General features: G+C 41.8%; 1 protein-coding gene across 1 annotated transcript; it reads right to left on the bottom strand.

The window, feature by feature from the left end:
- Positions 1-243: 243 nt before the first annotated feature.
- On the bottom strand, positions 244-23,136 carry npc1 (Niemann-Pick disease, type C1). The gene is made up of 25 exons (XM_062988063.1): positions 23,031-23,136; positions 15,187-15,315; positions 14,753-14,859; positions 14,462-14,607; positions 13,506-13,673; positions 12,843-13,092; positions 12,635-12,720; positions 11,797-12,167; positions 10,778-11,004; positions 10,577-10,677; positions 10,357-10,459; positions 10,069-10,258; positions 8,981-9,163; positions 8,194-8,308; positions 7,394-7,521; positions 7,140-7,274; positions 6,955-7,044; positions 6,655-6,845; positions 6,288-6,403; positions 5,118-5,247; positions 3,511-3,711; positions 2,777-3,008; positions 2,476-2,589; positions 2,153-2,315; positions 244-1,453 (listed from the first exon to the last, which is right to left on the bottom strand). Exons 1-25 carry the CDS (start codon positions 23,100-23,102, stop codon positions 1,371-1,373), a joined length of 3,831 nt encoding a protein of 1,276 aa, XP_062844133.1. The 5' UTR covers positions 23,103-23,136; the 3' UTR covers positions 244-1,370.
- Between the last annotated feature and the right edge of the window lie 2,766 nt (positions 23,137-25,902).

The raw sequence follows: 25,902 nt of genomic DNA, 5'->3' as shown, positions 1-25,902 counted from the left end.
ATGCAGCGCTGCTTTGACAACATCACATGAAAATCTTCTTCCCCTTAAAGCTTCTTCGAGCGTCCAAATCAGATGGAGCTAAATCCGGACTGTAAGCTCTCAAACCAAAACATGAGTGATTACTACTCCTCCCCTCCATCCTTACTGTTTATAACAAATATAAAAGATAAATCTATAAATAGATTTTTGAAGATGCGGCATAAATCTTGTTTTAAACATAGTGAATGAAACCCCATACAAGAATTACAAATTAGTAGAAGTATTTTATTGCAAATATTCAAACATTATATATTTTCTTACAAATATTAAACAGCATTATTGACACGGCTGTGAAATGCAGTTTGGAACAATTCAGTAAATCTCTATTTTTCATATAGTAACTTTAAAACAGTTAAAAAAAACAACACACAAATCTCACCCTCGCTGTGATGACAGTAACATGTTCCAACATCTAAAAATTGTTCTTACTGATGCTTGTGCTAAATTCTTCATCTTAATTAATCAGTCTGTCCGTGTCCTACATGCTTCACAATTTCATTCATCCAATTCAATACAATAAATGCAAACCTAGCACTTCAAAACTGTTTCTATTACTGAGGTACGACTTGGTGACTGACCTGAACAGGACAGATCCTGAGCTCTGAATCCTGATCTACAGCTTTTATTCTGCTCTTCCAGTGCAAAGGTACAAAGTAAGACGCTTATCGACCCAAATCCTTCACGATTTAGGACCTAACCTGAACCTAGCTGAAGATTTTCCTTTATTCCCTTAGTATTTCCTTTTGATACCGTGAAGCTACACCCGTGTAATGAGTAAACACAACGGTTAAGAAAACAAAAACAATCTAAGTGAATCATATAGCTAAGAAAAGACATGGTGACTAGTTTACATCTCAACGTGCATTAAGAAAGCTTCAAGGTTTAACAAAAGGTTTATAATATTAACAGCGAGGTTGTTTATTTGTACGCCCTTCATTTGTACTGATTTATTTGGTGAGAAAATAACTTCAGGCTAAATAAATATATAAATTTTACATCGTTTTTACATATTATTATTAATTCACAAATTCCTCAGACTGACGTATAAAATCAGCTTATATCCTTGCATAGGAAGACTTGGATTCCTAAATCCACCCTTGGTTGCGCCCCCGTAAAAATGAATGCCATTTCGATCACAGTCCCAGTCCAGTCGTACCACAGAAATCCCAGATCAGAAGGAACTCCCATGATCCCACAGTGCTCTTAGTTGTCCCAGGTGAAGAAGCTCCTGAGTTCGGGGTCTCTTAGTTAAAGTGTGCGTTTGTGTTAGCGTGCGAGATGCTGCTGGACCCTGACAGTCCGTGTTGATGGGTATCAGCTTCCCCGAACCGTTAGTTTGAGAGTAGATGCTCTCGCTCCGTGTTGGCGAACCTGCTTCTTGCCGCCAGGACTTTGGCTTTATTAACAGACGGACCTGCGGAGGAGAAAAGTGGGATTTCAGATCAAACACTCACTGCACTATATTATTATTTATTTATTTATTTATTAGGATTTTAAGTCATGTTTTATGCACTTTGTTTACGTTCCTGACAGGACAGGTAGTTAGTCATAACATTATGACCACCTCCCTAATATTGTATTGGTCCCCTTTTTGCTGCCGAAACAGCCCTGACCAATCGAGGCATGGAGTCCGACACCTTTCTATCAGAACCAGCATGAACTTCTTCAGCAGTTTGAGCTACAGGAGCTCGTCTGTTGGATCGGACCACACGGGCCAGCCTTCGCTCCCCACGTCGTCGGTTTACCACTGTTCCTTTCTCTGACCACTTTTGATAGATACTGACCACTGCAGACCGGGAACACCCCACAAGAGCTGCGGTTTTGGAGATGCCCATTTTTCTGCTTCTAACATCAACTTTGAGGATAAAATGTTCACTTGCTGCCTGATATATCCCACCTACTAACAGGTACCGTGATGAGGAGATAATCAGTGTTATTCACTTCACCCGTCAGTGCTCATAATGTTATGCCTGGTCTGTGTAAAAAGCAAAGAATATTTTCTCTCTACAGCCGTACTTTATAATAAATACAGCAGCGACACACACTGGCCGCCGGGTGCACTACAGATTATCCACATACAACCGCTATGAAAGGTAAAACATGCCACGTGTACCTATGTAACTCAGGAGCACAGGTAGGAAGATCAGACCATGGGTCGCTCCCAGGAGCACGATGGCTAGATACATGCGGAAGTAGAAGACCTGGAAGATCTGGGACTTGGAGAAAGCCAGGACGAGAATTCCTCCAAACTTGGTGAGCGTGATGCCACTGAACACCTAGAAACACATGATGTGAGGTCAGGAAGCATCAGAGATCTGTAATGTACCCCTATAAATGAAGTCTGCCAAGCTAAACAAAAACAACAACCAGACCATACTGGGGAAAGGGGGGGGGGTTTAAAAACATTGAGTAATATGTAGTCGAGGTGCCACTCACCGAGCTGCCCATGTGTGCCAGGGCCTCCTCAGCTCTCTCCACCCGCGTCCCCTTAGTGCTGATGGAGAACGCCCTTACGATGTGGCTGCAGAACTCCACTGATATTCCACAGCTCTAAACCACACGTATAAAGCATTCGAATTAGGTCCAAATATACACCGATCAGCCATAACATTAAACACCTCCTTGTTTCTACACTCACTGTCCATTTTATCATCTCCACTTACCATAGAGAAGCACTTCTGTTTCTCTACATACCCTTTTAACCTGCTTTCACCCTGTTCATCGATGTTTAACTCACCATGACCAGGTTGACGAGCGAGACGGCGTTGAGGCTGATGCCCCACAGCCACATCACTCCAAACATGTTGACCAGGATCATGGCGATGGTCAGACAGACCAGCATGGCCGAGCAGAGATCGAATCCCAGGAGCACCGCGCTCACGGCGAAGATGGCCGACAGGGACACGCCGAGGTTGAGGGCCGTGTCGTGGGCGATGGTGAGGTACTGCTCGTAGAACACGTAGAACACGCTGCAGAGGGGGACAGGATACTGTATAAATGACTGTAAATACTATTTAAATTGAGTATGTGGAACAGTGGGTAGAAGTGTCGCCTCACAGCAACAAGGGCCTGGGTTCGATTCCCTGGGCTGGGTGGCCAGTGTGGAGTTTGCTTGTTCCCCTTGTGTCTGTGTGGGTTTCCACCAGATACTCCGGTTTCCTCCCACAAGTCCAAAGACAAGCAGTCAGATCAATGGTAGCAAATGCTAGAAATTATAAGTGTGTGTTAGGCAAGAAACACCCTGGACCCACCACGACCCTGACCAGATTATAAAGGTGGTAAAACAGTCAATGAATGAATGAATGAATTATAAACTGACATTAATAATTAGTACAGTTTAAAACAGTGTGTTGTGAGAACCTATAGGTAATATATCCTGACATTATATATATTATATACATTATATCATTTCCATACTATACTTGTCTTCATGGACCATCGGGGTGACTGTAAACGTAAGAGAAGGACTACCTGTAAGGAAAGACGCTGTAGGTCTTGTTCTCAGGCCCCACGGACACCGAGATGTTTTTTGCCAGCTCGCGTGCCATCTTCATCGCGCTGATGCTGTCCGAGGAGTTCTTCAGGATGGTGTGGTAGCTCATGAAGTGTGCGGCCCCCACGTCTGCGTCGTTGTTCTTCAGGACCACGGCGGTGCTGTAGGCAGCATGACCTCTGCAGAGGACGACAGGACGGTCACGTTCATCATTCATTGTTAAAGCAAGAGTGAGAATCTAGAGAGTCTGTCTGAACGAGAAGAGGGCGTGTCTAAATTCTTAGATTCTTTAAAATGCTCCTACTGAGGTGCCCTAATTCTGAGTGATGATCTGACTGAATGACGAGGGAGCGTCCGACCCTTCCAAGCGCTGAGGGCGATCCCAGCATTCAGCATGGCACGACTTTTCTCACAATAAAAGACAATATGGCAAATGAATGCGGAGCAACCAACGGAGTCCTTTTAAATGTAAATAAATTCTCATCGATTCTTAATTTGTATGAAGGTGCCGGTTGTGCCGCATCAGTCGACCTGAGGCTAACTGTGTTAAGACACCAACAGCAGTTTTCTCTTACTAGTCTAAGTAGTGCATACAGATAATCTGCGCTACGAGTTTAACGTCTTATAGACCACTGAAGTCGTGTCGTCATTTTGTAGTCCACGCCATGTTGTTATGCCCATATTTGGTAACCCGGGTCTAACAGAAATTTTGAATGGGAAAAATGAACGGAGATTTCGCAAATTGCCTCTCTCGCATCCTGTAGCCATAAAAAATGTTCAAAAGCTGTTAGGTTTTGTTTTATGGAGATTCTTCTGTCTATTATCACTGGATCCTCTGAATTATGAAGTCGTTAGAGTCAAAATACGAATATTGCTACATGTAAGCTAACGCTACTGCGCACTGAATTGACGTCACTAGACTGGAAGCCTCTTAATGTTTTCTTTTGTTTTTCTTTTATAAGCCTCTTAAATAAGCGCACGAAGCAGCGCGATTCACCAGAGTAACAGTGGAGCGATATTCACAAGTTTTACTTGATATTTTTAGTAGCTAGCTACATTAAAGTGGAACGCGAGGACGGTCGGGTGTTACGCCTTCGGTTGTACTCACCAAACGCGAGCCGCTCGTTCCGTCGATTTGATCGGTGTAGTTCAGTGACGTCTAATTAATGTGCAGTAGCGTTAGCTTTCGTGTAGCATTGTTAGTATTACGACCCTTTAACGACCTCGTAATTCAGAGGATCCGGTGATGTACAGGAGAAAAATGTACACAGGACAAAACGTACAGGGTTCTGAACATGTTTATTCAGCACAGGATGCGTTAGAGACGATTTTTTGAAAACCCCGTTCATTTTTCACATAGGAAATCTGAGTTAGACCCGGGTCTCCAAATATGGGCATAACGAGGACTACAGAATGACGCACGACTTCAGTGGTCTATTAGAATCCTCTCTACTAAAGCAGCTGATCAGGTAGGCAGTAAGAAGCAAGGCAGCTCACAAGGTTTTCAGACAGACCCTAAAGCTTTATGGGCATGTGTTGGAAAAAGAGAAAAGATGAAGTTCTGTATGAGTAAACTCGCGCTTACCCTTTGCCACACTTGATGTTGGGGTTATCAGACAAAAACATGGGCAGGAATCTCATGAACTCTGTGCCATTAGGCCTCAGTTTGCCACTGGGAGTCATATGCCTGCAGTGCACACAGGATGGATCCACCACTGCGCGTGCACACACACACACACACATAAATTAATCACACAGAACGGCAACAATGCAAAACACTAACCAACATATTCCTCAGCACATTAGTCACTAGCATCACTCTATGAATCATAAGGAATGTCAAACGTTAACAGAGAAGCTGGGTTACTTGGCATCCATCAAAAAAGGAACATGGAACAGTGGTCTCTGGCCAATGTGTGAAAAACAACCATCTCTAACAAGTCTGACATGAATTAAATGCAGAATGGGTGACATTTGAGTCAAGCAGGCTTTACAGCAACAGATGATTGAGGCTACAGCGCAGAACAGACGATCCTGCTCCTGCTTTTACTCCGTCAATGTGATCAGCACCAAATATCAGCTGATTTTAGCTAAAAACACAAAGCTGCTCTGACCCGGAGTATAAAAGTATAGGGTAGAACTATTATTATTTGTAAAGAAAGGTGAATAGATAGACTAGTAGTGGCAGGTTCACTTAGATTTAAGTGCTCAATTAAAGAGGTGAAGTTCTTTAATCGTCTTTTGAAGGGAGCGAGAGACTCAAAATGTTAGACTAGAGAAGTCATGATGTCTGACGTCCTCAGGCTCTGATTGGAGGATCAAAGACGAGTTAGACTTGTGGCTCGAATGATGGGAGGTATAGAACAGGGTTTAAGTTTTAAGGTAGGGCTGGTCCGTTTCTTTATTTCTTAATGAAACATTCATGCTTAGATTCGCTTTATAGAGGAACTATCTGCTTTTGATCATCACAAACAAAACGCAATAAAAACCACACATTTTACAAGGCTAAAATTATAGCAAGTTTTTAAAACAGTAGTTTTACTGATGAACCTGAATATCATTTCACTTCTCTATACTGTTGACCGAATATGTCTGAAACTACACTGGTTAAAAATACACAGTCTATTCTTCCATGCAACCTGCAGTCCAGAAATCAGTCAGTTTCGGTCGGGTTCTGCACTACGCCCTCAGAATTGCTACGACCTCTGATACCCGTGTGAGGGGCGTGCCGTCGACTCTGTGGCTAATGCTTTACCTGAGGCGTTGCAGAAGGCTCCGGTGGCGTTGTAGTATCTGCAGCAGGACGACTGCGGTTTCACCCAGTCGAAGTAATCGTCCAACCACGAGGACGGGGTCGTGCTAATCTTCGAGCTGTAACAGAGGCCGTTCGTTCAGACGGTGAGAACATCGATCATGTGCGGTAATCTCATCGCCACGCAAAATTCGGTCTGAATCGGCTTTGGCTTTTGTATTCAGTTTTTTGGTTCTTTTAAACATGATAACTTAGTAAGCAAGACATTTTTTATTTGCATTTAATTTAATTTAGTGGCCCAGCTTTTTTGGGATTAAGGTCCCAAGAATTATTTCTACATTATGTATAAAAGCGTAACAGTGTTACTCACTAGTCACTCATGAGGGAGGCGGTGTAGATCTGCTGGATGAGCGAGTCGTTGTTGCAGCCCACCCCACCGCACACTCGGTTCTGTCCCTCCGAGGTTCGGTAATCGTGTCCGTCCTCCACTACGAAGTACACGGGAGGCCCCGTGTGCAGGTATTCGGTCAGATTACCGAAATAGTTCAGCACATATGAATCCTGCAAAGTGTGCAGGGCAGAGAGATTTAAACTTAACACACAATAAACCGACACGAATCCCAAAGAAAAGCCTCAATACATTGTATTATTTAAGTAAGTCGAGGCTTACGTCGGGCATGGAGAGTCTCTGGTCAAGTCCGATGTCTACTTTATCAGTGACCGCGATGCTGAATGAGAGTATTCCCACAAACACAGCAACCTAGGAAACAACAAACCACACATTTCAACTCATCCATTGAGATACTTCATACACACGTTACACTGCAGTCAACAACCATGTTAGAAAAGACTTACCACTAGGGGGCGCACCCAATCCTTCATAAGAAAGGGAGCATAGACTTTGTGGAAGAAGCGAAACAGGGCGCTGTCAGACTTTGTCTCTTGTCCGTCAGGAAGCTTGATGCAGCACAAAATGTCCATTCGATTTTTCTGAAAGATTTGGACACAAAAGATTTCCCAGTTTAAATCCATTATACAATCATGGTGAGGTCCAGACTGCTTCACCAAAACAGGATCAAGTGAAGACTGCATGCATCTCTTTGCATTACCTCTTGTCTCTTGAGGTCCAGACCCAGCAGGGACACGAAGCAACTGATCTGCAACAGGAAGTCGATGAAGATAGCCAAGCCTGCGAAGAGCGAGAACGTCCTCACTGCCGGCATGTGAGACAGAGCCCCTGCAGGACAAGATAAAAAAAGAAAAAAGAAAGACGGACGAGTCAGGAACAAGTACCTCACCCACTGAGCTACCACAGATACCCGTCTGGCTGATAGCCCTGGGTTTAATTCTCAGCGGCAGTGGGCTAGCGTAATCATGCCCTCTTGATGACCGCTACACATCTGCTTTAGTACAGCTCTAACCTGGTCAGGGTCGTACTGGGTCAGATTCGCTGGGCGAAAAGCAGGAAACACCCTGGACAAGTCGATCACAGGGCACCCACACACATTCGGGCCAATTTTTAGTATCTACAGTTAGCCTGACCGCATGTCTTTGGACTTGTAGGAGGAAACCAGAGCACCCGGAGGAAACCTCAGCCAGGAAATCGAACCCTGGCCCATGTTGCTGCGAGGAGACCACGTCTAATATTCTACATTTATTTATTTATTAGGATTTTAACGTCACGTTTTACACTTTGGTTACATTCGTGACAGGACAGGTAGTTACAGGTTACACAAGATTCACCAGTTCACACGTTTTAATGTCATGGACAATCTTGCATCTCCGGTTCATCACACTTGCACGTCTTTGGACTGTGGGAGGAATCCAGGTCCTTCCTGCTGCGAGGCGACAGTGCTACCCACCACCCAACTTCTACATTTAAAAACATCCGATTGACTCCAGTTCTGACCTAGGAAGAAGGCCACCGTCTCGGACAGGGAGGAGAGAAACATGCTGGGGGCCACGTCTCCTAGGATACGGCCTATCTGCTGGTGAAGCTCCTCGTGCTGCATCCGCTCGTCTCTCTGATCCGAAAAGAAAGAGGAACACAAAATGTACAAGTTAACAGCTGAAGGATCTCGTTACTTTACTGCTTACGTCGATATTTCAAGATTTCACAACCTTATAACGTATGAAAGCTTTGACTCATAGTGGTATGAACAATACAGGAAATAGTTTCTAGCAAGATGTTTCCTTATTGTTTAATTATTACACACAGAAGATCAGTGTTCAGACTTGTGTGCAGCATGCTGACTTCGGGTTTCATTCTGTGTCAACAATAACAGGTACAGGTAACGGTACAGTAAGAGGTTTTATGTCAAAATCTCAACTCAAAAAAAGACAACTGCAAGTGGCTCATCGTTCGAAAGTGGGTGCCCCTGTTTAGACAGTCTAAAGCATCACAAATTAAGGTTTCCAAGCCCACCCTTCACTATTTACTGCTGTAAATCATTCACCACTCTTGTGAACTCTTGCAGACTGACGGGCAGCCGGTGGTAGTAACGACTTCTTCTTACGTTCAGAATAACTTCAAAAAATGAGGGCGAAAAAGGAAGCGAAACCAGAAGGGTGATTAAAAAGGTTCGAACCCACCGTAGCCACACTTCTTAAAACCTGACTACAGTAAAAAGCAGAAGCAGAACTGATACTTACAAATACAGAATTATACCTAGCTGAAGATTAGACCGCTCACTAACCTGGTAGGTCTGCACGATGATGAAGATATTGTCCACTCCCACGGCCAGCACGAGGAAGGGGATGACCTCGATGACTATGAGAGTGAGGGGGACTCCGGCGTAGCTGAAGATGCCCAGGGAGCAGGCCACCGAGCTGAGCACGATCAGAATACCGGCGATGCCCAGGGAAATCTTGGAGTCGACCTGTATGCCACAAGAAAACATCAGACGTTCCAGTCCTGAAAGCAGACTCCATTCTAAAGTCTACAACGAACCCTTTTCGACCAATGTGGAATGGGTTCCGCTCCAGTTTGCATCCTAATTTTGAACAGTTTGGTGCATTTTTACAATGCACTACATGGCTTTAAGTATGTGGACACCTTTGACCATGAGCTTGTTGAACACCCTATGCCAAGGGTGTCCGAAATACTGCCCACAGGCCATTTGCGACTCGTTATGATTCTTTAAATGGCTCGTGAGGTATTTTAGAAATAAAGTTGTTCTGCTATTAAGCAGGTTTTTAAAAAAAAAAACCTGCATGAATTGTTTAAACTCTGGGTGTCGCTATCACATAAAACAAATCTAAAATGCTCCCCGTCTTCTTTCTTCCAACTCAAAATATTAACGTTATACCTACATTAACGTTCCTGAGTTTTTGGATAAATGTGGCGCTTTAAAGAAGTGAAAACTAGGCGGCAAATGCAGAAGGGAGATGAGTATGTTTAATTTAAAAGAAGTATAATAATCTTCCCATTAGTATTACAAACTGATTATAAACACAACACTGTGGACGGTAGATCATTAGTCGCTTAAATAAAAAGGAAGTAGCTCAGGTAGCTCGGTTATATTTTTATTGGTTTTATTATAAAAATGTCTGTGGCCCTGTGTTTGAATATTCTTTACTCCATCTGGCCCTCAGCTGTATGCTAAAACCATGGGCATTAATAGGAAGCCCTTGCAGCTACTGCAGTCCAAACAAAAGCACGTAATTAATAATATATGATTGATTTTACACCAGTTAACACTGAGTCTACCTGAAACATGCATCTAAGCATGTTAGATGAATGCATCTGAGTTTTAACCTTACATGCACTGACAGGCTGACTTACCAGCAGGCTGCGGAAGCTCCTGATGTGGCCCAGAGCCAGAGAGATGTAAATGAACATGATGGCGTAGCTGATCAGGACGGTGGCGATGTCGCCGTTGCTTTCGCGGTTGATCTCGTCCTCGATGCTGCGTTCCGAGTTGAAGGAGATGATGAGGTCGGGGTTGCTGTAGTTCTTCACGAAGCTGATGAATCTAAAAACGAGAACAGACGCACCTGTAGAAACTGGGACTGCGGTAACCGAGGAGCCGAGCTAGAAAAATCCACAGCGACTTGAGTGTAAAACACTTACGCTTTCTCCCAGGCCAGAGCTCTGCCCAGCTTCTCCGTGTCATTGAGGTAGTTACTGACGGGAAAGGTGATGACCAGAGCGGTGGCGTTGTTATACGCTGTACCTAAACACAGAGGAGCAGAAGTGAGAGTGATTACAATCTGTAAAAACAAAGCCATAATTTACTTACAAGCTTTATTTGTTCTACATTTATAAATCATAAAGATTAAATGATTTAAACCTTCGTAGCCTCCAAGGGCCAACCAGGGAAACACGGGGCCTCCGAACGTGCCCATGCAGGGGTCGTGGAAATGTCCAGTATCATCAAGGGCTACTGGGGAACTAAAGCGATTACACAAATTAATGACTTTATATAAAATTTTACAAATATTATACTGTATAATCTCTGGTAATCAGGAGTGATGGAGGAAAACGTTCATACCTCACACAGTACAGGAAGTGTGTGTGGTAATCGTTGTAAACGTAAAACTCGTCGGCAAACGTGTGGTCCAGCACTTCATGGCTGTTCTGGAAGTAATTGAGCACGCTCAGAATGGTACAGTTGTTGTTGTAGGGGGCAAGAGGGGAGATGCAGATGTCTTTTAGGGTCACTTTCTGGCCATTGTACTCGGCCTCTAGGTGCTCGATGTCTGTCTGGAGGTCTAGAACCTGAAGGAGGAGACAAAATAAATGTTTTTTTTTCTTTTTCTCTCAATCTAGTCATATCCAATTACCCAGTTGTGTCTTCTCCACTGCTGCAGACCCCGACCCTGACCGAGGAGGGCTGTACCTAATGTACCTAAATCCCCATCTCACAGGTCCACACAAACAAATAACTCTGGATCTTGAACTGGTTCTGTTCAGGCTTTTTAGAACCTTGGTGCGATTCAGAACGCTGGCCCGCATTTGCACCGGTTTTTATGGAAACGAGGATGGGTCGTCAACGGAGTAACAACCGCAGTAAGAAGCTGCAAGTATTGTGTCCAGCTGAGAACAACTGTTCCTGGTTCAGAACCGATTTATTGTTGGTGAAAATGCACCGGTCAGAATGCAGTATCGCGTATCGAGTCGCGCACTGTTCTCTATTATTCTCAGTCTCTGTGTAATTGACTTCAGTCAGCCAGCAGGGGTCATAATTACAGCAGTAATGAGGAATCCCTTCAGCCTGCCCTCCTTCAGACACAGCCAATCACGTCTGTGTAGGCGCCCAGCCGGCTGACAGCACAGCCGAGATTGAATAAAAGACCTTATCATGTAAAAAAAATATACATTTTAGGGACTAATGGCATTTCTGCTGTGTGTGTGAAATCTGTGTAGCATGAAAAATCATCATATTTTCATGTTATTCATCAAAAACAATCAAAAAGAGCCAAATAAGTAAAAGAAAACTATGAAGTCATATTACACAATCAAGCTAGTAATTGAACATAAACCATAAACAAACAGAGTCTAGTTCCCCACCTGATGCAGCAGAGATATGTTCAGAATGGGAGAGAAGGGAATGTCCTGCCCCGTCTGGGACGGGAACACGAACCAGTCCGTCCGCGGCGTGGTGATGATGAGCTGCTCCGTGCGGAAAAACGGCCCGAAGTGCTGGTCGAAGTACCGCTTCTCCTGTCTGGCGCGGCTGTGAGGTGCCGACCACAGCTCCACGGGGTCGGTGGTGATGCGCATGTATTGCAGACCCGAGCAGCAGATCGCCACCAGCACCACGCTCGTGAAGATCACCAGGCAGGGCCGCCGGACGCAGAACGAACCCCAGCAGCTGAAGAGGTGACGGAGGAAGCTCTCGAAACGCTCGCCCAGAGACTCGCTGCACGTCACTTCACCTGCTGTACGGAAACATACTGCTGTTACTATGATTCTGCATCACAATTTAATTTAAATGTGTATGTGTGCGTATTACGGATTATTAACCGATTAACCGATAACAGCTTTAACTGTCGATTTTCATTCAGCGTGGAGATACAGATCTTTAAGCAGCACAGATTGATTTTCGGTAGGATTGTTAACAGTACAGCACTGTTCGACTCTCAGCTCTGGTACCGGTCGGCTGAGCGCCCCCTAGCAGACAACATTGGCCACTAATCTGCTGGATGGGGAAAAAAGCGGACTAAATAAGGGTTTGGGGTCTTCGACGTTGTATAAGGACCCTGGTTAGCACCTGTACAGAGGTGGAGAAATGCAGAGATCAGCACGTGACTCCCAGTGTGTGAGACTGGCCTCATGAGTGAATCCAAGAGGGAGCCGATTTTCGGTGTATCTCTAAAAAAAAAAGTATAGTCAAATGGAGACCTACTGAATGATTGTGAGGAGTCTTTGTTTAGTGAAAGGGGCTGGTTGGCGTCTTGAATGGGGCCGTATTCAGATGTGATGGTCCTCTTTCTAAAAAGGAAAAAAAGAAATGCAGGTTTCAGGTCGTCAGGCTGTATTAATATACAGTAAATGTTGATATTTTACATTATTCGTGTATATTGAAATCTAGCAGGACTGGAATTTTTCCTCACCGCCAGACATATGCCACGAGCAGAGCGCAGACCAAGACCAGGATGAAGGCGCAGTAGGAAATGCACATGATGACATACATGGCGTCATAGCCCAGGATGCTCCACGGAGGGGGAATGGGTGGAGGGACAGGTGAGGGCCCACAGGCGCCACTGCAGTCCTGACACGAGCACGGTCCCGAGCCGTCGTCCAGAGACTCGGTGCAGCCGAACGTGTGGTTATTCATGGGGGTCATCACTGAGCCCGGATCACCTTTGGGAGAAAAGCAGCTTTCAATGGATCTCTTGTTACTTAACAACCTAGATAGAACGAGTGGCTCAACTAAACTGGAAATAAATCCATGATCTTCTAATTATTATAAATAATTGTATAAATTAGTCAGTAACCAGGACTTAGAAACTGGCTGCATCATTGCTATGGGAACTGTGGTGGTACTGATGTGGGCATGTGATTAAAGCCAAGCTCCACACACACCGGGACATTTAAACTGCTAACAATGATGGATAAACTATTATATTAATATCATTAAATTGCATTTAATCATTTTAAAAAAGGAGGAGAATTAAACCCAACAACACTGTACCTACTGTCAATCATAGATGGATGTCAACCAAGTATCAAATGTATAATCAAAGCAAGTTAATAATGTGTGTGTGTGTGTGTACCTGAGAACAAAGGAGTAATTTCAAAGGGAACCTGGCCATTGTTAATGTCGAACATGTACTGAATCCAGTTGGTGGGGGTGCAGGCACTGGCATCTCTACCACACAGCAGGCTGAGAGCCTTAACGTTACTGGAAGGAGCCTGAACGTCCATGCACGCATTGTACATAGCTGTTAGGGGGGGAGAAATAAACAGAAATTACAGGATAATATAAAATGTAAACAGATTTCCTAAATACAAGCATAAAAAATAACAGCTATGTCCAACAAACATGAATATCCTAAACAGTGTCAAAGCAACAGTATAATACATTTTATAATACAAACTGTCTTGACAGCTAGGTCTCGGTAATTTCACATAAATTCACATCAAAATATCAGTATTGTATCAAAAATAGGAAAAAAACTAAGAGCGTGCGAGTGGCACAGCAGTAAATTAATCAAGCCAACTACCGCTGATGTGTTTTCTTTGTAAGATAAATGAAGATACACTCTGATTACCCTTTAAGGGGATATTTGCATTGTTGCAGGAGCAAGACCATACAATATACAGAAAATTAGCACAAAGATGTATAAAATAAAGATACAGAAATATATTTGGAACAGTGATAGCCTAGTGCAGGGGTTTTTAAACTTTTTTTAAAAACGAAACTAATAAAAATAATGGCTATCTGGTCCCACTGCGGTTTACAAGATGTAATGTAACGCTTCACGCACATGGGGGCGTTCGGGTACAAGTTCATTTCCTGTTTAAAATTCGCTTATTTAATTATTATTATTTTTCTCTGTGACCCTAGTGGGTAAAGCTGTGGGCTGGAAGGTTGTGGGTTTAAATCCTGGCTTTGCCACTGTTGGGCCCTTGAGCAAGGTCCTTAACGCTACAATGACTGCTCCGCACTCTGACCCCAAAGAAGCTGGGTTATGTATATATGACAAATAAAAACACGTAAACTCCTCACCGTCGGCAAAGGTCTGGTTGATGTAGTACGAGAGCTTGACCACGTTGGTGCCGTTGAATTCTGTGACGCCGAGGAACTCACTCTGGCGCGGGCTGCAGGTCAGCTCACAGAACAACGTCATGAAGTTAAAGAAGCACGCCGGACACCTGCAGTGAAGAAATGACCACAAATGTGCCATTTAGCCCTAAGCGAGACCCTCATATGAAGGCTTGTAGGTTTGTTTTTAATAGCCACCACGTCTGTGGCATCTAAATTAGGTGTGTGTGGTTACATCTTAAGGCCAAGCTTTACCTGGACAGGTACTGTAAAGGAAGCTGGATGTTTCCTTTCAGTGTGTTCAGCTGGTTGGTGTCACAGCAGACGCGCTGGTCACCGTAAGCCAAACCTGGGCAAAGTTCCTGCAAACAAGTGATGAGTTCAGACATTAAAATTAGAAAAAGCAGGATCATGTGGTTGTTTACGAGTGTGCTGAGTACTGGTGTGCATGATTTTGTTTGTTTGAGATGCAGATATAGAACACAGTCATGGTCAGTTTTGTATCTCCAAATAACCTCATTGCACGTCTTTGGACTGTTGGTGGAAACCCACACAGACACGAGGAGAACATGCAAACTGCACACACAAACCCAGGACCTTCTTGCAGACTGATCTTGTTGTGTACACAGCCTGTGATGCTTGCTTTAGTACTAAACCTAACACCCGAATGTCTCATGCATGTTAAATACCATTAATAGATCTTGTCCATCCTTAGGTAGAGGTTTGGGAGGCCCCGTGTAGTTACAGTTGTACTTCTTCTCCGGGAGGATTGTCGAGTTTCCACACTCTCCATACCAGATACAGTGCTGCGCCTCGGCCTAGAGAGACAAAACAGGACAAAAAATATAGACGTCTATGAAAGGTAGATAAATGCCAGGGTACTCCAGCACATGTTTGTGGTTGAGCTGGATGGAGTATGCAGGATAATTTAATCAGAATGGAAACTAAACGACTTGCTGTAGGTAGCAAATACGTCACAGTTCACTGAAATTTCCTACATCCTAATATCCTAATGTAAAATATTGATCCTATTAAACCATATGCAAACAGAGGAAATCAGAACGAGGCAAATACTTCTGTGTAAGACTGTACATGCTTTTGGGTTGGGACCTTCATTGCTCTTTTATTACAGAAAATGAGTTACAGGAGCCTAATAATTAACCTCAATGTGATATCAATAAAGCAAATATTCCTAACAGTGGATGAGGGAAAACGCTGAACATGCAAGATTGAAGAGGAACAGTTGTAGACTAGCGGTTAAGGTGGTGGACCTGTAATCGAAAGGTCGCTGGTTCCAGTCCCACCACTGTTGGGTCCTTGAGCAAGGCCCTTAAACTTCAGCTGCTTAGACAATATGCAGTCACAGTACTTCAAGTCGCTTTGAATAAAAGCGTCTGCCAAATGCCGAAAATGTAAATTGAAGTGAACACAGCCGGGTCTGGATAGGCTGCAGTAGTAACAATCGCTTCCTGCATTAAAAATGAAATTAACAACCAGTTAAAATACGCACGGGAGAGCAAGCATCGTTTTTTTATTTGCGTTTTCCTGCACATCAGATTGAACTTGCACGGTACACATCCGGCTCTAGAACACGGAGTGACGTCCGCGTGGGTCCGACGGAACGGATTATGGCTTAATAAAGCAGAACGTGGTAATCTGCACTCTGCACGTGAGGACTCCTGACCTCTAAAGCAAACTGCATGCGTGCAGAAATGAAAACAGTAGCGCAACGGCCGAGGTTTTCTCTCCCGACGCGATGACATCTGAGCTGGCTGCATTCCACAGTCGTTTCGTCACATCGGCTGTTCCGACTCACATCGAACGACCTGCGAGAACCAGTGTTTCAGGAATCTTTAGGCATTGTGTATTTAAGGCAGGTCTTAAATATAAATCGAGGTCCCTTAATAATTAACAAGCTCCTTTGTTACATCCCTAATTAAGTTTTGTATTTATTTATTTTTTCATTTTCTGGATGTTGAGGAACGCACCCATGTCTACAAACCTAGACGGTCTACGACCCCTAATCGAACTTTATTTTTCAGAACATAAAAAAATCTATCCTACTAATCAAAAGTAATAAGCAGGGAGAGCTCAGTGATTAAGGTACTGGACTCGAGCACCACCACTGCCAAGCAGACACTGTTGGGCCCCTGAGCAAGGCCCTTAACCCTCAATTGCTCGAACTGTGTTCTGTCAATTTATATAAAAGCGTCCGCTAAATCAGGACTGGCGGGGGCGAGGATTTAAAACAGAATAGTTATACTACTCACAAATGTGCTTTTTTCGCTGCAGCGAGATGCTGCTTCCACCTGGGGGTGATATGAGATGATAAACACCCATGTGTTGGAAATGGAAGCAGCGTTTTCCTTGCTGATGTAGCGATCTCTAATTATTTATTCTTTCTGTGCGACCCGGTAATAAATGACCCACGGACCGGCTTTGAGACAATGTCCATTGTAAAAAGCGCTATATGAATAAGTTTGACTTGACTTGGTCGGGGGCCACTGCGCTAAATGCATATGTACAATGTAAATTATGTTTATTAGCTAAGAAGCTTGTGGGTTCAATTACTTCATTCGGTCTAGTGAATTTAGTTTTAAAGCAACTGCACCATGGAATAATGCAAACACATGTTGGATGTTTATTTGCCCAGTAGGCTGGCATATTCCTGACCTTTGGACCTCAGATGATGTGCAACAGAGTCATGCCACAACAATTAAAGTTAAGTTTAGAAAAATGTGAATATGAACCAACTTACTGCATAAGTATAAATTGTTTACTAGATTATTCACTGCATAAAATGTGGCAGGGATTATAACCAGACTGACACTAAAGGGAAGAAAATGCAGGACAAAATGTCAGCAGTGAGAGTCAAAAACAGACATTTATGAATGAGAACTAGAGTAAATGATTTCAGACATTGTTCGCTCAGTTACTACGGCTTTCTATAAACACTGTACCAACATGTGCTGCGCTGCCTTCACTTTCATTTGAATCTTCGAAGAAAAGGATCAGATTACAGACGTGCTGTGAAACCAGACTTCAGTTCAGACTCGGAGTGACGATCCTGGCGCTTTCGTTCAGCGCTGACTCAACAACAACAGCTACGGCCTCAGCCCGGCCAAGTCTCACATGATCTCAGCGTGGGCATGTGACTGAACACCGAATCATTTGTCTACTCATCCTACCACCCAGTTCTGGCCTCTATACTGTGGTAAAAGAGGCAAACTTTTCTTAAATCTTATCTGCAGTGCCCTGCCAACTTCACCTCATTCATCAGACTCAGCAGAATCCTGCAGGCAAGAAGCTGCTTGAATAATCAGTTAAGAACCTCGAGTGCATTTTCATAACATGTAACCCTTGACTTGTACGACCTTCCAAATATAACTGGAGTCAAAATCAAAGCGCTGTCACTTTCAAACCATCATAAAGAAATAAGCCTCTTAAATCAGTAGATTTTGCTGTATTAGGTTTTATTCCTTACACATAATACCAAGATAACTTTATTACATCAAATTATGGCAGTCTGCCATAACTGTAGCTTAGTGGTAAGGCACTGGACTAGTAATCTGAAGGTTGCTGGTTCAAGCCCCACCACTGCCAGGTTGCTGCTGTTGGGCCCTTGAGCAAGGCCCTTAACCCTCAATTGCTTAGACTGTAAACTGTAACTGTAATGTAAGTCGCTTTGGATAAAAGCATCTGCTAAATACTGAAAATGTAAATGTAATTCAAACACTTTTCATGTTCCACCGCCATGGTGGGTCCAGTTCTCCTGCAATAAAACACCCCGGACAGGTCGCCAACCCATTGCGAGGCCTTGACCACCCCAGACATAACCAATCATGTCTGTAGACGGCCGAAGGCACCGCTTGGATTCCAGTTGTACCAGGCTAGTGTGATTTACCACTGTGCCACCAGAGTGCCATTGGGTTTATGTTTATCTTAATAAATATGAATGTTAGATTATAATTATAGTATTTTCATGACCCAGTAGCACCAAGATCCATAAATTCATTCTAAATCTTAAGCCACATGATTACTTCAGAAATATCATAAAACTTCATTATTACAAAATTTAATCCTGATGGATGGATGTGGCTCCAACATCAGGAACGATATCCAACGATAATTATGTAAAATATGTGCACGGCATTCACTTCACTTCATATCTTGAATGACATCCAACAATAGTTATGTAAAATATTTGGACTGCATTCACTTGACTAACTAACCACACAGTGAAAGCCTGCCTTAAAAATGCACCACAAGGTTTGTCAACGGCATTCTGCGGTGCAATTTAAGGTAGTACACCGACTTCACTGGCACAAAGTTAGATTGTCTAAAACCAGACCAAATTTGGACCCTACATGTGAAAGATACAAACAAGACCCGGCAAATCTATCACATATGTTTTGGACATGTCCAAAGTTATATCAGTTTTGGCAATCCATTTTCGATGCCCTTTCTAAAGTTCTGGAAGTACCACTGGACTATTCGCCTTATGTTGCGCCATTTGGTGTTCAGCCAGTAGATGCTCACCTAAGTTATTATAAGTGTAACGTACCGGCTTTCTGCACTCTGCTAGCCAGACGACTAATATTGTTTAGGTGGAAAGACCCTCGTCCCCCGACTTACAGGCACTGGATCAGAGAGGTTATGCAATATCTCAAACTAGAGAAGATAAGATAATCTACTCAAGGGTCAGTACAGAGGTTTTATACAACTTGGCAGCAGTGGCGGCTCCTGCCAAATCTCTCAATTAGATGTTGAATAATTAACATCTTAAGTCATGTCAGTTTGCCCTCACAAATAACGTTGAACATGGAGAGAGAGCAGCTTTACCATCAATCATAAAATTAAAGGGGTATGGGATGGTTTGTATTCTGTATATGGTAAAAATCATTAATAAAAAGTTCGGCTTCACCCAAACACTCCTTTTGTAGGGGTTTCCAAATCGCAGGATGATAATGCTTGTTAACGTGCTGTTAAAATGACGTAAGAGCAGGTTAATAGATATCGGGATCAAGTCGAGCACCTCTGAGATCTTTCCCAATCACCAAATGTAAACATTGCAGGACCTTGTGAAAGATTTCGAGTGCAAATAATCAAAAGCTGAAGTAGATACGCAAGATTCAAATACATATACAGTGTATCACAAAAGTGAGTACACCCCTCACATTTCTGCAGATATTTAAGTATATCTTTTCATGGGACAACACTGACAAAATGACACTTTGACACAATGAAAAGTAGTCTGTGTGCAGCTTATATAACAGTGTAAATTTATTCTTCCCTCAAAATAACTCGATATACAGCCATTAATGTCTAAACCACCGGCAACAAAAGTGAGTACACCCCTAAGAGACTACACCCCTAAATGTCCAAATTGAGCACTGCTTGTCATTTTCCCTCCAAAATGTAATGTGATTTGTTAGTGTTACTAGGTCTCAGGTGTGCATAGGGAGCAGGTGTGTTCAATTTAGTAGTACAGCTCTCACACTCTCTCATACTGGTCACTGAAAGTTCCAACATGGCACCTCATGGCAAAGAACTCTCTGAGGATATTAAAAGACGAATTGTTGCGCTACATGAAGATGGCCAAGGCTACAAGAAGATTGCCAACACCCTGAAACTGAGCTGCAGCACAGTGGCCAAGATCATCCAGCGTTTTTAAAGAGCAGGGTCCACTCAGAACAGACCTTGCGTCGGTCGTCCAAAGAAGCTGAGTGCACGTGCTCAGCGTCACATCCAACTGCTGTCTTTGAAAGATAGGCGCAGGAGTGCTGTCAGCATTGCTGCAGAGATTGAAAAGGTGGGGGGTCAGCCTGTCAGTGCTCAGACCATACGCCGCACACTACATTAAATTGGTCTGCATGGCTGTCACCCCAGAAGGAAGCCTCTTCTGAAGTCTCTACACAAAAAAGCCCGCAAACAGTTTGCTGAAGACATGTCAACAAAGGACATGGATTACTGGAACCATGTCCTATGGTCTGATGAGACCAAGATTAATTTGTTTGGTTCAGATGGTCTCAAGCATGTGTGGCGGCAATCAGGTGAGGAGTACAAAGATAAGTGTGTCATGCCTACAGTCAAGCATGGTGGTGGGAATGCCATGGTCTGGGGCTGCATGAGTGCACCAGGTGTTGGGGAGTTACATTTCATTGAGGGACACATGAACTCCAATATGTACTGTGAAATACTGAAGCAGAGCATGATCCCCTCCCTCCGGAAACTGGGTCGCAGGGCAGTGTTCCAGCATGATAATGACCCCAAACACACCTCTAAGACGACCACTGCTTTATTGAAGAGGCTGAGGGTAAAGGTGATGGACTGGCCAAGCATGTCTCCAGACCTAAACCCAATAGAACATCTTTGGGGCATCCTCAAGCGGAAGGTGGAGGAGCGCAAAGTCTCGAATATCCGCCAGCTCCGTGATGTCGTCATGGAGGAGTGGAAAAGCATTCCAGTGGCAACCTCTAAAGCTCTGGTAAACTCCATGCCCAGGAGAGTTAAGGCAGTTCTGGGAAATAATGGTGGCCACACAAAATATTGACACTTCAGGAACTTTCACTAAGGGGTGTACTCACTTTTGTTGCCGGTGGTTTAGACATTAATGGCTGTATATTGAGTTATTTTAAGGGAAGAATAAATTTACACTGTTATATAAGCTGCACACAGACTACTTTTCATTGTGTCAAAGTGTCATTTTGTTTGTGTTGTCCCATGAAAAGATATACTTAAATATCTGCAGAAATGTGAGGGGTGTACTCACTTTTGTGATACACTGTACATACGCATAAATTGGTTGGTTAACAGAGTAAAGAATTCATTAGTATAAAAACTGGTAATAATAATAATAATAAATGTGTGTTGGTATAAGGGCTTAGGAAAAAACTTACATCTTAAAAACAATAAGATGTTTGCAGAATAAATCCGATTGCTCATATCTGAAACCATGTTTATAATAAGTCGGCATCCAGACCTGCACGTTAGCATCATGTTTGAAATACTTTCCAGCGTTTTTATACTTAAATATCTTTAAAAAAAACAGTATATATAATTTAGAAGTGGGTTTGTGCAGAATGCACCAAGTCAGCTGTAATTCAACAATCAAAACCGGCCGGCCAGGATGTGACGTCACGCCCCCAGGCTCTTGTGGAGGTGTGCTGCTGACCACCAAAACGTTGATCTTGTGACCGCTCTTGGTATGGATACTGAAGTGAAATATAATGTAAGGTGCACGCTCATGCAGACTGTGTTTCACTTCTTTTGTATTTCAAAAATACACAACCTGATGAGGGACAGTGGAGTCTAGTGGGTAGAGCTTTGGGCTGTCACCTGAAAGGCTGAAAGATCTAATTCCAGCTTTCCCATGAAGACACTGTTGGGCCCTTGAGCAAGGCCCTTAACCCCCTCAGTTGCACTCTGACCTCAGCTTCCAAACGAGCTGAGATATGTAATGAAAAAGGAATTTCGTACTGTATACATGTATATATATATATATATGAAAAATTCTATTCATATTCTATTCTATTTCAGTAAATTCTTCTATTCTATTTCATTCAACTACTCTATTCCTAATTATTTTATTCAACTATTCTATTCAACTATTTTTCTATTCTATTTAATTCAACTAGTCTATTCAATTTCATTCAACTATTCTATTTCTACTGTTTCATTCAACTATACTATTCAATTTCGTTCAACTATACTATTCAATTTCATTCAACTATTCTATTCTATTTTATTCAACTATTCTATTCCATTCAACTATTCTATTTGATTTCTATTCTCTCATTCAACTATTCTATTCTATTTTATTCAACTACTCTATTCTATTCAACTATTCCATTCTTTCATTCAACTACTCTATTCTATTCAACTATTCCATTCTTTCATTCAACTACTCTATTCTATTTCAACTACTCTATTTCTATTCTATTTCAACTATTCTATTTTATTCAACTATTCTATTTTATTCAACTATTCTATTTGATTTCTATTCTCTCATTCAACTATTCTATTCTATTCAACTATTCCATTCTTTCATTCAACTACTCTATTCTATTTCTACTCTATTTCTATTCAACTGTTCTGTTCTGTAGTTTACCTGTATGGAACTCACACCTGAGATGTACCATAGACTTAATTATTAGTAAATAAATCAATCTGAGGACTAAAAATAAGTATTTATATTTAAAACAATTAAATAAAAATGTTATTAAAATTAAAATATGAATACGTGGGTGAATAAAATAGCGCTAATAATGCAAACTGGATTAAACCGTCACTGTGAACCCGGCGACCGTTAATGACAAGAGAATAAATCTTAAGTATTTTATGTATAAATCTAAAAATAAATAAATTGAATAAATAAAAATAAGCGAAAGTGAAATAAAAAACTAAATTAGCCGGTTAGCAAAGCGCAGATCCAGCGGTCCCGGTTCAACTACATCAACAAGTTTAGACTCCAAACAACATCAACTTATTACATCTCACACACAAATAACACATTAAATCACATTAAACTCACCTGCTGCGTGTCACTGAGCACAATTATGAACCCGAACAGGCAGAAAATGAGATGAATTCTGAATAAACTCATCGCGGTTTGAGCTGAGAGCTGAAATCCTCTCAGCGAGCTTTTATCAACCGTCTCTCCTACTGTCCCTCCGACACTCACTGCGCATGCGCACATCCTCCAAAATTAAAGTTCCTCCTTCTGTATCAGGATCAGAAACCACAGGCGCATTTTTGTGGTCAGATTGATTATAAAATTATTTAAATAAACACAGGACACGCGTTACGTTATTTTACTAAACCCTAATATTTTAAAATCATCAACATATTATGTATTGCTATTTACTGTAAGATTTACTGAGAATGTAAATGAGCACACCACAAATAACAATAGTAATAGTAATAATACAATATAATAATTATGAAGATGATGCTAATACTGATGATAATAATAATAATAATAATAATAATAACAACAAAAAATATATAAGAAAATAATAATGATGATGCTACTGCTGATAATATCAGTAACAATAATAATAGTAATAATAATAATAACAAAAAATAAAAAATATAATGATGATGCTACTGCTGATACTATTAGTACTACTACTACTACTACTACTAATAATAATAATAATAATAATAATAATAATAATAATTAGTTGTGGCCTAGCGGTTAAGGTCCAGGACTAGTAAGCAGAAGGTTGCTGGTTCGAACCCCACTACCATCAGCAACTGTTGGGCGCTTGAGCAAGGCCCTTAACCCTCAATTGCTTAGACTGTAAGTCGCTTTGGATAAAAAGTGTCTGCTAAATGCTGAAAATGTAAATGTAATACTCGGGTGGCTGCTACACTACAATGCTATCGTCCTGCTGGGCGTCTACACAGACAGGACTGATCCTGAGGGCGGGATGGGTGACGCTTGAGCCCAGTGTCTCCCAGTGGAACACTCCGCGACTCTGACCAGGATAAAACACACAGACAGACAGACCGACAGATAGACAGATCGAATTTGTTAAATTAATTGAATAAACTATTGAAATAGAAATAACACCATCAGTCCATTAGTCTTATGAATTTTGACTTGAGACCTGATACATTTCTGTGGATAAATCATATTTTGGAATAATGTTGGAGTTATATTAAATATAATTGTATTGTTTTGGTAAAATAGCACTGGAGATATTATCTGTAAAAGAAACTCTGCTGCCATCTAGTGTTCATCACCGTTCAGAACTAAACTTGGTTTCTATAAAATACATTATCTGTCTAAAAGTATCTGGTGTCATCTTCTCAACTTTAACAACAGACACTCTTCACACCAGATTTTGAAGTATGACTTTAGGAATTTGTGCCAATTTAGTCAAAAGAGTGTTTGTATGGCTTGGCACTGATGTTGGTCAAGACAGCCTTGGTGTTCCAGTTCATTCCAGAGCTAACAGATGACCTATTACATTTATATAAGTGATTTATTACCTGTTGTGGCTGAAACATGAATTAAAAAATTAGAAGGGGTGTCCCACTGAAATCCCACTAGTTTGCAGGCTCCTAGCAACCTACTACTAGCAGGGATGTTCCACTGGAGCAGGTTCATACTGTCTACTCGAAATAGCATAAATACAAATAATTGGCCATATTAAAATTATATTTACTATATTTAAAACTCAAAGAATTGGTCCTTTGTCTAGATTGCAAGTAGCAAATAATGAGATATGTTGCTTATTATTAGAAACGTGTACTTAATGGTTCTAAAACAACTTGTGTTGTTAAAAATTCATAATAACTGTATCTGTTCTGTACCAAATAGAAACATCTTTTAACATAAATAATAATTTTCCAGTTTATTCAACATTTTCTTTTATTTTATTCATGAGAACTACTCATGAAAAAGAACAGTGGAAGTGGAACACAAGTAAAACAGATCTTCAGATCTAGATAAGTCTAGATCTACAATATAAATTTAAAACTACTTATTTAATAGTGGAATAACTAAAATATATTATGGGAATTGTGATCTAATGTTTTACTGTTAGCACACAGCTTACAGACTGGCTAGTCATTAGTTTAGCTGATTAAATTAACCAATAAATCTACTGGCAGCCAAATTCTTCAGATACAATCAAGATAACACCAGGAACAAAACAAAGTACAATTACTATTGTTTATTACTTTAAATGTAATAATTACAATCAAACAGGAAAATAAAGAGTTCAGTTCAGTAAGGAATGCTCACCAATATCATAGCAGTTTTTAACTGTAGAATATTCACGACATGATACTGCATCATCTGAAATACTTCCACAGCACCGTCCGTTCATTCTGAAGAGTCCCATAATGCTTTGCGAGCTTTACCACTTAAATTTAGTAGAGTGCAACAGCACAACAACACAAAGACACTAAACGATACACACGTGACTGTACACAGCTTAGCTGATATAATGTAAAAGACACAATTAAAAAAATAAAATAAAATAAAAAAACGTCTGTATCTCCCAGTCTCGTGCACGTACCAGTCGTGGGCTGGTTTGTTTCACCAACCGAAACCTCCAGCATGGAACGGCGGTCAAGCTTGGGCCACCATTCTGTTTTCTATTCACAGCGAAGATGCATGGCTCAGTGGAGTCTTTGTAGGAAAAGGGAAGCAGGGTGAAAGCTACACATGCTACAGAGTTCAAACATACTGTACAACACAACGTGATGCTCAAAAAGGCATCACAGACAGGAATAGAAAACTTTCAGGAATTTCTGTGAGTGTGGAATTGCTGATACAGGATGAGTTTGTAATGTGATTAAAAAATTTGAAGCCATTCGCACCAAATTGAGCCAAAATATCAAGGCAGATGGTCTGGGTTAAAGGTGCAGTCAGCAAAAACAAACAGCCT

The sequence above is a fragment of the Trichomycterus rosablanca genome, chromosome 25 (assembly GCF_030014385.1).
Source record: "Trichomycterus rosablanca isolate fTriRos1 chromosome 25, fTriRos1.hap1, whole genome shotgun sequence".
Lineage (NCBI taxonomy): Eukaryota > Metazoa > Chordata > Actinopteri > Siluriformes > Trichomycteridae > Trichomycterus > Trichomycterus rosablanca.
The sequence above is the reverse complement of the archived record's forward strand: the minus strand, read 5'-3'. Positions and strand labels throughout refer to the sequence as shown.